The sequence below is a fragment of the Hemiscyllium ocellatum genome, chromosome 18 (assembly GCF_020745735.1).
Source record: "Hemiscyllium ocellatum isolate sHemOce1 chromosome 18, sHemOce1.pat.X.cur, whole genome shotgun sequence".
Classification (NCBI taxonomy): domain Eukaryota; kingdom Metazoa; phylum Chordata; class Chondrichthyes; order Orectolobiformes; family Hemiscylliidae; genus Hemiscyllium; species Hemiscyllium ocellatum.
The window spans coordinates 78,593,846-78,609,684 of record NC_083418.1 but is presented as its reverse complement, the minus strand read 5'-3'; the positions used below and the strand labels follow the sequence as shown (position 1 = coordinate 78,609,684).

General features: G+C 43.0%; 1 protein-coding gene across 1 annotated transcript in view; it reads right to left on the bottom strand.

Annotated features, from left to right (window-relative positions):
- Nucleotides 1–15,839, bottom strand: part of csrp3 (cysteine and glycine-rich protein 3 (cardiac LIM protein)) — a 39,492-nt gene that overhangs the window by 2,541 nt on the left and 21,112 nt on the right. The window contains exons 4-5 of the mRNA XM_060838622.1: nucleotides 9,363–9,489; nucleotides 4,140–4,233 (exon numbers count right to left, since the gene is read on the bottom strand). Of these exons, the coding sequence (XP_060694605.1) occupies nucleotides 4,140–4,233; nucleotides 9,363–9,489 (221 nt within the window). The remainder of the gene's footprint in view (nucleotides 1–4,139; nucleotides 4,234–9,362; nucleotides 9,490–15,839) is intronic.

Genomic DNA, 15,839 nt, shown 5'->3' with positions numbered 1-15,839 from the left:
TTGCTGGGCCAGCATTTATGGCCCATTCATAGTTGCCCTTCAGAAGATGGTGTTGAGCTGCCTTCTTGAACCGCATCAGTCTATGTGCTGTGGGTTGACCCACAATGCTCTTGGAGAGGGTTTTCTACCAGTTTGTCCCAGCAACAGTGAAGGAACAGCAATATATTTCCAAGTCAGGATGGTGAGTGGCTTGGAGGGGAGCTGGTGGTGTTCACATGTATCTGCTGCCCCTTGTCCTTCTAGATGGAAGAGGTTATAGGTTTGGAAGGTGGTCTCCAAGAATCTTTAGTGAATTTCTGCAGTGCATTTTGAAGGTACTACACACTGCTGCCTGACATGTACCTTGCAGATGGTGGACAGGCTCTGGACAGTCAGGAGGTTAGTTACTTGCTGCAGTGTTCCTAAAATCTGACCTGTTCTTGTAGCCACTGTATTGATAGAGTGAGTCCCGTTGAGTTTCTGGTCTATGGTGACCCCCAGGGTGTTGATAGTAGGGATTCAGTGATGGTAATACCATTGATTGCCAAGGGGCAGTGATTAGATTGTCTCTAGGAAGGGTTGTAGATGTCATATACATGAACCTTAGTAAGGAATTTGATAAGGTTCCTCATGGTAAACTAATGGAGAAAATGAAGTTACATGGTGTGCATGGTGTTCCAGCGAGGTGCGTAAAGAACTGGTTGAGCAACAGGAGACAGACTAGTAGTAGTTGAAGGGAGTTTCTCGAAATGGAGAAAGGTGACCAGTAATGTTCCACAGGGGTCAGTGTTGGGGCCACTGTTGTTTGTGATATACATAAATGATCTGAAAGAGGGCACTGTTGGTATGATCAGCAAGTTTGCAGATGTCACGAAGATTGGAGGAGCAGAAAGCGAAGGGGACTGTCAAAGAATACAGGAGAATATAGATAAACTGGAGAATTGGGCAGAGAAGTGGCAGATGGAGTTCAATCCGGGCAAGTGTGAGGTGATACATTTTAGAAGGTCTAATTCTGGAGCGAACTATACTGTAAATGGAAGAGCCTTGGGAAAAGTTGATGAGCAGAGAGATCTGGGAGTTCAGGTCCATTGTACCCTGAAGGTGGCTGCACAGGTGGATAGAGTGGTCAAGAAGGCATATGGTATACTTGCCTTCATTGGACAGGGTATTGAGAATATGAGCTGGCAGGTCATGTTAAAATTGTATAAGACTTTGGTTCGACCACATTTAGAATACTGTGTACAGTTCTGGTCATCATATTACCAAAAGGATGTGGACGCTTTGGAGAGGGTGCAGAGAAGGTTTATGAGGATGTTGCCTGGGATGGAAGTTGAGTAGGTTAGAATTGTTTACATTAGAAAAAAGGAGATTGAGGGGGGCCTGATTGAGGTCTACAAAATCATGAAGGATATAGACTGGGTGGATAGAGATAAGCTTTATCCCAGGGTGAGGGATTCAATAACGAGAGGTTGCGCGTTCAAGGTGAGAGGAGAAGCATTTAAGGGGGAGTACTTTACACAGAGGGTGGTAGGTGCCTGGAACATGTTGCCAGTAGAGGTAGGCATGGTAGATTCATTTCAGGTGCATCTGGACAGATGCATGAGTAGGTGGGGAGCAGAGGGATACGGATCCTTGGGAATTGGACGATAGGTTTAGACAGTGGATGTGGATCGGCACAGGCTTGGAGGGCTGTTCCTGAGCTGTAAATTTTCTTTGTTCTTATTTGAGATGGTCATATCCTGGCATTTGTGTGGCACGAATATTACTTGCCACTTGTAAGCCCAAGCTTGGATATTATCCAGAATGGACTGTTTCACTATCTGAGGAGTTACAATGGTGCTGAACATTGTGCAATCATTCATGAACATCCCCACTTCTGATCACCTGATGGAGGGAAGATCATTAATGAAGCTAAGATGGTTGGGCCGAATACCCCGCCCTGAAGAACTCCTGCAGAGATGTCCTGGAGATGAGGAGATTGGCCTCCAAGAACCAGAGCCATCTTTCTATGTGCCAGGTCTGACTCTAACCATCAAAGAGTTTGCCTCGTGATACACACTTATTCCAGTTTTGCCAGAACACCTTGATGTCTCTCACAGTTGAATGTGGTCTTGATGGACTATCACACTCACATCCCCTCCTGAATTCAGCTCTTTTGTCCATGTTTGAACCAAGGTTGTAATGAGGTCTGGAGCTGGGTGATCCTGGTGGAACTCGAACTGGGCATCACTGAGCAGGTGCTGCTTGATAGCACTGTTGATGACACCTTCCATCATTTTACTGATGATAAATAATAGACTGATGGAGTGGTGATTGGCTGGGTTGGATTTGACCTGCTTTTTGTGTACAGGACATAGCTGGGCAATTTTCCACATTGCCAGATAGATACCTGTATTGTAACTGTTCTGGAACAGCTTGGTTAGGAGAGTGGCAAGTTCTGGAGCACGAGTCTTCAGTACTTTTTCTGGAATGTTTTCATGTCCATAGCCTGTGCAGTAGCCAATGCCTCCAACTGTTTCTTGATATCACGTGAAGTAACTCGAATTGGCTGAAGACTGGTAACTGATGTTGGGGAGCTCTGCAATCGGCACTTCCAGCTGAAGGTTGCTATGAATGCTTCAGTCTTATCTTTTGCTCCTCTATCACCAAGGATGGGGATATTTGTGGAGTCTCCTCCCCCTGTGCTAAAGACAATCTAGTGGCTATGCCATTTGGGACCCAATCAGCTCAGTCAGTAGTACTGCTGCCGAGCCACTCTTGGTGGTGGACATTGAACTCCCCATCCAGTGTATATTTTGTGCCATTGCCACCCTCCTGTAAGTGTCGTTCAACATGCAGGAGTACTGAGTCAAGGGAGGACGGTACATGGTAACCGGCAGGAGGTTTCCCTGCCCATCTATAACCTGAAGCCATGAGACTTCATGGGGTCCGGAGTCAATATTGAAGGCTCCCAGGGCAACACCCTCCTAACTGTATCCCACTGTTCCACCACCTCTGTTGGGTCTGTCCTGCCAGTGAGGCAGGACATATCCAGCGATGGTGATGGTAATGTCTGGGTCATAGTCATACTCAATGAATCATCCCCAACAGACAGTGTCAGGCTGTTGCTTGACTAGTCTGTGAGACAGCTCTCCCCATTCTGGCACTAGCCCCCAGATGTTAGTGAGGAGGATTTTGCAGGGTTGACAGGGCTGTTTCTGCCTTTGTTGTTTCCAATGCCTAGGTCGTTGCCAGGTGGTCCTTCCAGTTTCATTTCTTTGTTGAGTAGTAATTGATACAACTGTGTGCCTTGCTAGACCATTTCAGGCAGTTGAGTCAACCACATTGGTGTGAGTCTAGAGTCACATGTAGGTCAGACCAGGTGAGGCTGGCAGATTCCCTTCCCTGAAGAGGATTAGTGAATCAGATGGGTTTTTCCAACAATCGACAAGGGTTTCATGGTCACTAGGAGATGCTTATATTTCCTTTTTTTATTGAACTCTAATTTGACTGTCTGCCATGGCAGGATTTGAACATTAGACTGTTAACCCAGAAATTCAGCTAGTGATAATACTACCAGGCTAATGCCCCACACACCTTGAGTTGGAAATATATCTCAGTCCTTTCAGTGTCGCTGGAATAAAATCCAGGAACTCTCTCCCCAACAGCATTATGAATGTCCCTACATTCCCTGGGACTGCAGTGGTTCAAAAGACAGCTCACTACCACCTTCTCAAGGGGTAGTTATTAATGTGTAACAGATTCTGGTCCAGCCAGCGAGGCTCGTATCCTCTGAAAGAATTAAAACAAATGTCTACTGGCTCTGCTCTGGAGTAAAAGCCTAGATCATGAAAGATTCATACATTGTAATTTTGCATATTCATTACTGATTTCAAGCAATTCTCTTATTCTAATTGCAATGTGTAGTATTAAGAGTGAGTCATCCGTGGCAAGGTACAAAGACCTGATTGTTAATCTGACAAGCCCATTTATAACTGATTTGTGCATTTTACTGCAGCTAATTAATTGGTGCATATAAAGGAACGTGGAGAGAAAGGAGGACACTGCTGCCAGGTTTGATGTATCAAATGCACCACTTTATAATGAAAACCAGGAGCAGCTTTCACTTTCACCTGGTGTTCTCTTTCATAAGGAGCCGCTGATTGTATATCAGGTATTACCTTTGCAGTAAATTTCTCCGTCTTTGTCGGTGACTGTGGTAGACTCCAAACTCTTACCACACAGTGCACAGCGGAAGCAGGTTTTGTGCCATGCCTGTAATGGGACAAAGTGAGGATTATAAAAAGTTATTGGGAAAACATTTGTCATTTGAATCGTGGCTGTGCTTGCTGCAGGGAACCCACGTGTGAGCCTGCATCAGAACATTACATTGTAGAATTTCACTTTGAGACTTGATTTTCAGTTGGATTGGTAGGGACAAGATCTAAAATACCAAGGTACATAGTTGCCACCTTATTATGATCAGGGTGGGGTGAGGCGCCAAGACTGGGGAGGGTGTTGGGAGAGGAGCGTGGGGCTGGAGAAAGGGGTAGGAAGGGAGAGGCAGCAATGTAGGCACATAATGGGGATGGTAATGGCACCCACTTCCTGTTGAAGCGCTCTGGCCAAAGAGATGCTGTTAAGTCATGCCGGTAACTTGCTTTCATGGTGTACTTTCAATGTCATTAAGCATCTCCAAAATACTCTGTGGGTGTGTTATGCAAACCAAAGCAATAAATTAATTTGCGATCACCTGTAAGGGTGCTAGAGATAGGACTAGAGAATGGGACTTAGCTCTTTCATGAGCTGGTACAGATGCAATGGGTCGAATGGCCTTCTATACCGTAAAATTCCATGACCGTTAATTTTATGAGGAAAGTAACTGTGGACTCATCCTCACAGTACATCCTGAACGCAAACTACACGCCTAAGTTATTAGCTTAGAGAATAGAGAAAGGTTAAACAAACTCAAACACCACTACCTCCACCTCTATCATTTTTTGGACTTCATGCATCAGTGATAAACCATTAAGAAAACAATCAATAAAATATAGAACTGCAGATGCTGGAAATCTGAAACAAGAACAGAAATTGCTAGGGAAACTCAGCAGGTCTGGCTGCGTCTGTGGAGAGAAGCAGAGTTAATGTTTCAAGTTCAGCAACCCTTTTTCAGAACTCAAGAAAATATCTGTGCTTGATTGGGTGCTAATGCATTGGATTGCTGCCAAAGCAATTGGGTGGATATCAGCTCACTTTTTATTGATATTCTCCTGCATTTCATCTAAAGGTCCAAAAGACATTTGTTTCAATATAGAACACATGGTAACTGCTCCTAACCAGAATGCTGCAGACCCAGTCATTTCTGAATTTTAGAATGAGGGTAGAATGCTCAATCACAACTGTGCAATCCTAGAAAATACAGCAGATACAAATATTTACCCAAAGCATAAGACAGTGAGAAACATTGTAGAATGACAGGAAAAATATTTGTTATTTTTATCCAAAGACTATACCTTCCCAAACCACAGGAGTAAATGATGCTGTTTGAGTCTCCTCAAAACATTACCCGTTCCTTGGGGGATGACTGATTTGCAATGCAGAGTGATGTCAACAGTGTGGGTTCAGTTCCTGCACCGACTGGCGTTACCATGAAGTTCTGCCTTGGCAGCCTCTCCCCTCGGCTGAGGCGTGGTGACCCTCAGGTTAAATCATCACCAGTCGTCTCTGTCTAATGAGAGTCCCCTTGGATAATGGCAAGTTTTTATGATTTCTGGACTGGAGAGGTCATTGTTTGTTAAGGTTTCTGAATGTATTCCTACACTGGATTGATTCACTGACTAAGAGTTGATCTTTTGCAATGAGTTTTCCCTAACATTTTGAGTCTTGCCGAAATGGCAATTTCCTGTCATACAGAACTTGAAACATTAACTCTGCCTCTCTAACTGCAGATGTTGCCAGATCTGCTGAGTTTCTCCAGCACTTTCAGGATTCACAGCGATCTTCCTGGATACATTTCCAGTAATTGAGAAAGGCCCAAATAAAATGGTATGACCAGCTGCTGTCTCTGCTAGTGATTCTCAACAGCAACAGCTTCCCCAAGGCTTTCGGCAATTCAATTTGTAGATAATCTTTCATTTTGTTGCAAATAACCTTGTTGGGATTGCTATACAATTCGTTTTACCTGCCACATGAAATTCGTGATAAGCATTTTACCCATCACATTTCCTAATTAAAATGCAAGACTGGGGTTTCAACAAAGCTTCCAGTAAAAAGACAGAATTTATCTTTTATCACATTCAATAAATGATGGGCCCATAAGTACATAAAAATGTAAATGGAAACCATGGTGGTATTTGAGTTTTCTCCCCTAGGATAACTGACCTTTCACTTTATTTGAGGAAGTAAATGTTAATTCAACTTTTAAAAGGCAAACTGCACATACCTAATGAAAGACATCAATGGCCAGTAGCCTTATGTTTAAAATATGTTTTAGTGTGACAGCGTTTATAAAAAAAAATTAAACCTGTTAATGGCTATGATGCGGACGTGCCTGTAGTGGACAAGGTCAGAAGTCACATGACACCAGGTTATAGTCCAACAGCTTTATTTGAAATCACTAGCTTTTGGAGCAGAGCTACTTCTTCAGGTGAAGTGGCTTATTAAAATGACTGGTGATGGTTTAACCTGAGGGTCACCATGCCTCACATGAGGGAAGAGGTTGAAAAGGAGAGTTTACCATGGTAACCTCAGCTGTGCAGGAATTGAACCCACAGTTTTGGTCGCACTCTGTAATTTTGACCAACCCACAATTTTGAAATATTCTCATTGTTGCAACGAATGGAAATGTCGGCAACCCATAAGTACAGCAAAGAGACAAATGGCCACGTTTAGTAACATTTGTTAAAGGATAAGTATTGGTTTAGACTCCTCAGTGGGTTCTTCATCTTCAGACATTATGGGTACAATTCAATTTATCCCCTCCCTGAAGTTGACAAGGGAAGTGGCAAGAAGGGAATAAGAATCTCTCCAGGGTCAACCTGCCCAATTATTTGCCCTCTTTGCCACCTCAGTGATGAAATGCTGGGCAAGAAGGTTTCACAGGGGCTTTCTCAAAAGCATAGCAACGGACACTTCAAAGCCTCAACTCACCACTGGCCCAATAAGCTGCCTTCACATCAGGGGAGAGGGGAAGCTGCTTCCAGGATTGACTGCCTCCCAGCTTGGTCTCGGATAGGGATTGCCCGAGTTCAAATTGGGTTCAATTTGCCCCAGTCACAGGTAGGGATCGGGGCTCCTGAAATCCATCACCCTCCTCTTGCCTCTGAACCCCCTGTCCCCATTCCCCAAGATTCCCAGGCCGGGAAACATACATCTTGCTAATGGGTCCCATGAAGACTAGGTTTCCAGCAAGAACCTCCAGTCTTTAATAGATTGAATTATGTTTAAATTAGGGAGCGAAGGGCTGTCAGAGATTTATCTGGGTTTTAATATAAAGCTACAGTTCAGCACAAGCACCAGTTTCTACTTTTCCCTTCTGCAGCTTTTCCATGTCCTGACGCCAACTCCCTATTGGGCCATTGACCACCACAAAGACCAATAAATATCACCCAATCTCAACAGCTCGGGAGATGTTCTGTTTGACACGGAAAGGACCTGCATTTCTCACTATGACATCTAAGACCCAGCACCTGCTGACCTCCTATTGGTTGGTAGTTTCTGACAAGATGTTGAAGTCTGCAGTTCACTAAGAGACTCATTGGTCAGCGCTTACAATCTGCTTGGAGCTTGGCCAGGTACCTTGTACATGGTGAAAAGGTAATTGTCCCCCTACACATAGGCTACACCATGGAAAATCTCAGGCTACATTTTGGAGTTTATCAAAAAAGCTCATTCTTAATTCGCCTTTTGTAGAATCAGTTCCATTCTTTTAATCAGTGTGATTAATTCCTGATGAAGGGCTTATGCTTGAAACGTCGAATTCCCTATTCCTGAGATGCTGCCTGGCCTGCTGTGCTTTGACCAGCAACACATTTTCAGCTTTAATCAGTGTGGACCTAATCTTCATTTGTCTGTAATTGTCCTGATCCATTTTGCTGTTAGAATAATTTCAATAATATCTCACAAATGTTACCTTTTGGACTCATTTAGAAAATACGAATAAAGATAGGAACAGGAGTAGGCCATTCGGCCCATCGAGCTTGCCCCATTTTAATTAGATTTGGAATGACACAGTGGCTCAGTGGTTAGCACTGCTGCCACACAGCACCCGGGACCTGGGTTTGATTCCTGCCTCTGTCGACAATGTACATGGAGTTTGCACATTCTCCCCGTGTCTGCATGGGTTTCCTCCGGGTGCTCCGATTTCCTCCCACAATCCAAAGATGTGCAGATCAGGTGAATTGGCCATGCTAAATTGCCCATAGTCAGGGGTAAATAGGGTAGAGGAATGGGTCTGCGTGGGTTACTCTTTGGAGGGTCATTGTGGACTTGTTAGGCTGAAGGGCCTTTTTTCATACTGTAGGGAATCTAATCTAGATCATGGTTCATCATGCATCCCAAAGCCATTTTCCTGCACTATCTCTGTACCCTTTGATGTCATTACCCTCTAGAAATTTACCTTGAACCTGTTCAATGATTGAGCATCCACAATGTGCTGGGCCAGAGAATTCCAAAGATTTTCTACCCTCTGAATGAAGAAATTTCTCCTCATGCCAGTCCTAAATAGACTGCACTTTATTCTGAGATTATGTTCATCAGACCAGAAGAAATAGGAACAGCAGGAGGCCATTTGGCTCCTCAAGCCTGTTCTGCCTTTCAGTAGGATCATGGCTGGTCTGACATTCCTAACATCCGGTTTTCTGTATTTTCCCCATAACCCTTATTTCCTGATTGGTCAAAAACCCATCTCAACCTTAAACATACACACAGACTCTGCCCCCACAGATTCAACCCTCTGAAAAAAGAAATTTCTCCTCATCTCAGTCTTAAATGGGTGCCCCCTTTATCCTGAGACTATACCCTCTAGTCCTAGAATCTCCCATTAGGGGAAACATCGTCTCAGCATTGACTGTTCAAGCCCCTTAAGAATCCCCTGGTTCTAGAGTTATCAGTTAAAGGCAAGACTCTATTTACACCCGGATTCTCAGAATTGTGTCAGCGGTATATGAGTTTGAGCACTGTAGCCTGATTTTCACCACTATCTTCATGATGAAGTCATTAAATTCTGTTTGCATTATTACTGACCCAGAAGTATATATTTTATGAGACATCCATTGTGGATACTCAAATGAAGTAATCATCAGTTGTGTGAGCTATTATACACTCCCCCTTTGCATGACTCTCACCTTCTGCTGCCTACTGTTAGAATGCAGCAAACACTATCTAACAGTATCACCTTTTCTTACCTTTCCTCCACCAATCACCTTCTCGGCTGCATACACAGATTTACTGCATCGTGGGCACTTTTCAGCGCCACCAAATTTGTGGGCAAATTTGGAGGAGCTGGGGTTTGCAGAATGAAGAGGCTTAGCCCTTGGGAGAAAAGCAAACAAGAGAAAGGTTAAATAAATAGCATAGCAGTTTGTCATAGTACACGGTTAGTGCGATAGGTATGCTGCACCAGAGATAATAAAATAGCCAAGGTTTCTCAAAGCTAAATATAACACAGTAAATATGGTTTAGTTATTAATGTAATATGAAAGCTGTATTCTACCAATTTAACATTTGTCTTATTAATTGTTTAAATGTATTACATAATGTTGTAATACAGCTGATGTTACTACTGAACAGATCTGATCCCAGATTAAAATTTAGCCTGACAGATCAGTTTTTAAGAAATAATTTAACATAATGGTCATTTATTGAAAATCAGCTACAGTGTTGCACATTTTCTTTAATACAACCAAATTTATTACATAAAGTAAAGGCAAATCAAGCTATCAAAATGGAGAAAGATCTTAAACGTCAAACAAAGTTTATCTATTCCATAACACTGTCACTTTAGAGCGATCAAAATCCAGAGAAATTGTTCTTCCCTATGAAACTTTTAGGTTCAATTTAATTGAGTCTCGTCAGTTGTGTCCTGTGAACTGTGCAGGTTTCTTACATGAATGCTCACAAAATGGAAAGCTTATACTTTCCTGATTTGGAGGTGCTGCTGCTGGACTGAGGTGTATTAAGTTAAAATTCACACAACACCAGGTTATAGTCCAACAGGTTTATTTGGAAGCACTAGCTTTCGGAGCGCTGTTCCTTCATCAGGTGGTTGAAGAGTATAAGATATTGGGACACAGAATTTATTGCAAAAGTTTACAGTGTGATGCAACTGAAATTATATATTGAAAAAGAGTTGGATTGTTTGTTAAGTCTCTCATCTTTTAGAATGACCATATTGGTTTCAGTTCTTTCATGAAAGTGTAAGAATCTCAGAATAAGGATTCATCTATTTAAGACAGAGATGAAGAGGAACTTCTTCTCTCAGAGGGGAGTGAATCTGTGGAATTCTTTTCCACAGAGGGCTGTTGAGGCTGGGTCATTAAGTACATTCAAGGTTGAGAGAGGCAGATTTTTAATCAGTAAAGGAATCAAAGGTTTATTTACAGAAATGTACAGAGTTCTTGGGGTGTGAAATTGGTTAAAGTGGTAACAAAGGTACACATCATGCTTGCCTTCATCAGTCGGAACAGTGAGCATGAAATTTGACAATCACGCTGCACGTGTATGAAACGTTAGTTCAGCCACATTTGGAGTACTGTGTGTAGTTCTGCCACCACACTACAGCATAAATGTGGAGGCTTTAGAGAAGGACCAAAGTGATTTCCAGGATGTTGGAGATAGCAAGGACTGTGGATGCTGAAAGTCAGAGTCGATAAAATGTGCAGCTGGAAAAACACAGCAGGTCAGACAGCATTGGAGGAATCCTGATGAAAGGTCCTGACTGGGAACATCGATTTGCCTGATCCTTCGATGCTGTCTGACACGCTGTGTTTTACCAGGATGTTGCCTGGATTGGAGAGTATTATCTGTAAAGAGAGGCTAGACAAACTTGGAATGTTTTCACTCGAGTGTCAGAGGCTGAGGGGAGACTTGATAGAAGCATTTAAAATTATGAGAGGCATAGATAGGCTGGATAATTGGAGTCTCTGTCCCAGGGTGGAAATGTCAAATGCTAAGGGCATAGGTATAACACGAGAAGGGGTAAGTTTAAAGGGGATGAGTGAAGCAAAATATTTATCCAGAGGGCAATAGGTTCTTGGAATGTGCTACCAGGGAAGATGGTAGAAGCAAACACAATAGCAAAGGTTAAGAGGTATTTAGACAGACACATGAACAGGGACAGAATAGACAAATATAGACCATGTGCAGGTTGATGGGATTAGTTTAGAATGGCAAGTTGTTGGAGGGAATCCTGAGGGACAGGATGTACAGGTATTTGGAAAGGCAAGGACTGATTAGGGATAGTCAACATGGCTTTGTGTGTTGGAAATCATTTCTCATGAACTTGATTGAGTTTTTTGAAGAAGTAACAAAGAGGATTGATATGGGCAGAGCAGCAGACAGAATCGATATGGACTTCAGTAAGGCATTCAACAAGGTTCCCCATGGAGACTGGTTAGCAAGGTTAGATCTCATGGGTTACAGGGAGAACTAGCCATTTGGATTCAGAACTGGCTCAATGTTAGAAGACGGGTGGTGGTGGTGGAGGGTTGTTTTTCAGACTGGAGGCCTGTGACCAGTGGAGTGCCACAAAGATCGGTGCTGGGTCCGCTACTTTTCATCATTTATATAAATGATTTGGATGTGAACATAGGGCATAAGTCAGTAAGTTTGCAGATGACACCAAAATTGGAGGTGTAGTGGACAGTGAAGAAGGTTACTTCAGATTACAACGGGATTAGATTGGGCCAATGGGCTGAGAAGTGGCAGCTGGAGTTTAATTTAGATAAATGTGAGGTGCTGCATTTTGGAAAAGACAATCAGAGAAGAACTTATACACTCAATGGTAAGGGCCTGGGGAGTGTTGCTGAACAAAGAGACCTTGGAGTGCAGGTTCATAGTTCCTTGGAAGTAGAGTCGCAGGTAGATAAGGTACTGAAGAAGGCATTTGATATGCTTTCCTTTATTGGTCAGAGCATTGAGTATAGGAGTTGGGAGGTCATGTTGCAGCTGTACAGGACATTGGTTAGGCCACTTTTGGAATATTGCATGCAATTCTGGTCTCCTTCCTATCAGAAAGATGTTGTGAAATTTGAAAAGGTTTAGAAAAGATTCACAAGGATGTTGCCAGGGTTGGAGGATTTGAGCTACAGGGAGAGGTTGAATAGGCTGGGGCTATTTTCCCTGGAGCGTCAGAGGCTGAGGGGTGACCTTATAGAGGTTTACAAAATCATGAGGGGCATGGATAGGATAAATAGGCAAAGTCTTTTCCTTGCAGTGGTGGGGGGGAGTCCACAACTAGAGGGCATAGGTTTAGGGTGAGAGGGGAAATACATAAAAGGGACCTCAGGGGCAACTTTTTCACACAGAAGGTAGTGCATACATGGAATGAGCTGCCAGAGGACATGGTGGAGGCTGATACAATTTAAAAGGCATCTGGATGGCAATATGTATAGGAATGGTTGAGAGGGATATGGGCCAAGTGCTGGTGAATGGGACTAGATTAGTTTAGGATATCTGGTTGGTCCGGACAAGTTGAACTGAAGGGTCTGTTTCCGTGTTGTACATCTCCATGACTCTATGACATCGTGGTCAGCACAGACATGATGGAGCATAGGGCCTGTTTGTGTGCTGTTCTGGTTTATGTTCTATGTTCTAAGGGTTATGGGGAAAAGGCAGCAAAATGGAGTTGAGGATTGTTAGATCAGCCTTAATCTCATTGAATGACAGAACAGACTCAATGGGTTGAATGGCCTACTTGTGCTCCTATGTCTTATGGTCTAAAAACTCCGAGTTGAAATGTCGCAAAAACCAACTTCCAGCATGATAACGTATTCTTACCCCATTCTTCTAAACTGTTTTAAAAAAATAAATCTCTGCATTTTCTGAATTAAAATCAATCCTTGATTATCCTAAACGAAAAAGCAAGATACCGATCCTCAACGTTTACGCCCCCGGTCACAAACCCAACAGATTATAAACAGTCTTCCATTAAGGCCCCAAGGGTCCCCGCTATTGGTTCAGCTAATATTCGGGAAGGACTGACTGACCAACCATTTTTAATCCCTCCATAAAAGTGATGAATGCCAAGATTATTTTGAGATTCCTTTATCACAAAACATTAAAATAACAGAGTGACTGCAGCCAGTGCATTGGCACAGGAAATCAGTGCCACTGTGTGTCAGAGTTGGATGCTGACTCCTCCTGCATGTGTTTACTTGGTGTCACAGAAATCAATGGAACCCCTGGCATTTTCCTCTCCTCTCAGCTCAATGCCCTGTTCCCACACTGGCCACTTCATTCAGCGTCCCACTGCTCTGCTCACCACCTTGCTCACTACCTCCCTGGCCACACAGCATCTCAACCCTCACTACCTGCCTCCCACTCACTGCCTTGCCCCCTCACTCCTGAAGGTGGCAAATAGTGAGGTAACCTGGTCCAGAGTAGGAGGCAGGCAGGGTTGGGTTTTGGTGCATTGCAGATGTACATTCAGATTGCGACAGATTAATTCAAGATTTTAATTTACTTACAATGTTGGAAAAACGTCATTTCATTGCTACTGTTCTTTGACAGAAGCACCTCCCTAGGGATTGCTGACTGGAACACCACAGGGTCAGCACCTGCATGGCTGGTCAGTGCGCCTCCTACAGTTTTGGTGGTGCAAATGCAGTCCCAGCGGATCTTAAAGAAAGCATTTCCCACAAAGTAAACCTCTTTTAAAACCAAGAGTCTATAAATGATCAGTTTTCTGGATGTCCGATCAATGTTGATTCTATCTGCAGTGGCAGACAGAATATTAAAACTGCCTCACACCACTGAGGTTGAAAAAGAAATGTTAGCTTTCTCAGTTTCTGCAGAAACGTGGTGTGCAGGGACAGGGTTAGGTTTTGTTGATAACCATGATATCCCTTGGTTTGGTTGTGATGCACCACAATTATTGAATAGTCTATTTTTTAATATAACTTTTTCACAAGACATGAGCATTGCTGGATTGGCAGAGATTTATCATCCACCCCTTATCTGAGGAAGGGTGCTCTGACTATGAAGGGGTGAAGGTTTATCGGACTGTTACCTGAGGGTGAAGGGCTGACAAATGAATAGAGATTGGATCCATGAGGACCACATTCAATGGGGTTTAGAAGAATGAGGGCAGTTCTCATAGACACCTGTAAAGTTATAACAGATCTAGACACGTTAAATGTAGGAGGGATGTTCCCAATGACTGGGGAGTCCAACAGACCATAAGAAAAGAACAGAAGTAGTCCATTCAGCCCCTCTATCCTGCTCAGCCATTCCAAAGGATCATGGCTGATCCGACATTCCTCATGTCCACTGTCCTGCCCTTACCCTGTAACCCTCAATTCCCCTGCAGATCGAACATCTACCTGTATCTAGCTAGTTGGTGAAGGAGCAGTGCTCTGAAGCTTGTACTTCTAAACAAACCTGTTGGACTATACCCTGGTGATGTGTGATTTTACCTTAATATTGCCCCTTTGTACAGTTTTTCTCCGTTGAAATGAGATTCTATTGCTTTGTTCTGCTTCCAAACTGAACAACTTCATATTTTTCCACATTATACTCCATTTGCCAACTTTTTACCCACTTACTGAACCTATCAATATTTCTCTGTAGACTGTTTGATTCCCTTTTCATAACCTCCATTGCCACCTAATTTTGTATCATCTGTAAATTTGGCTACAGTACATTCGCTTCCTTTGTCCCAGTCATTAATGTATGTTGTAAACAGTTGTGGTCCCAGGACTGATACCCGTGGAACCCACTGGTCACAGGTCCCCAACCTGAAAAAAGAGCTTCTTATCCTCACTCAATGTTTCCTGCTCATTCCCTGTCCATGTCAATGCACTACCTCCAACACTGTGGTTGCCTTAGACTCAGCCTAAGGATACAGGGTAAGCTATTTAGGACGGGGGTGAGGAGAAAGTTTTTTCACCCTGAGAATGGGAAATCTGTGGAATTCTCTGCCACAGAAAGTAATTGAGGCCAAAACATTGAATTTTGGCAAGAAGGTGTCAGGTATAGTTCTTTGGGCTAAAGGGATCAAAGGGTATGGGGAGAAAGTGGGAACAGGAGACTGAGATGGATGAACAATATTGATCATATTGAATGATATTCTGAACCTTTTACTTCTTTATTTTTCTAATTTATTCCTATGACCTATAATGCTGGACTATTTATTCATTTACTTATCTATTTATTTTTGTTTTCTAAGAATTTGAGCTCAAGTATCTGTACCTAGGTACCTTCATACTTAAGTTGGTGCTGTATTGCAGCAACTGTAAACTTTTCACGATATTCATTTGAGTACGTGTGACAATTCCATAAAATTCAAGAATGGTGGAGCAGCTTGAAGAGCCCTATGGCCTACTGCTGTTCCTGTTTTTTGATGTTTCTATGTTTCCAATTGTCCAGCAGGCAGTTACAAGTCAACCACTTTGTTGTGGGACTGGAGTCACATATTAGCTAGACCAGGTAAGGACAGCAGATGTCCTTCCTTGAAAGGCATTTGTGAATTATTGACATCACTATCTGGCTCCTATGTAAATGCTTAATTAGGTGAAGTGCAGACATAAGAACTAGGAGCAGGAGTAGACCATCCGGCCTTCGATGATGCTCCACCATTCAATAAGATCATGGCTGATCTTTTCATGGACTCAGCTCCACTTATCCGCCCTCTCATGTATCCCTTAATTCCTTTACTGTTCAAA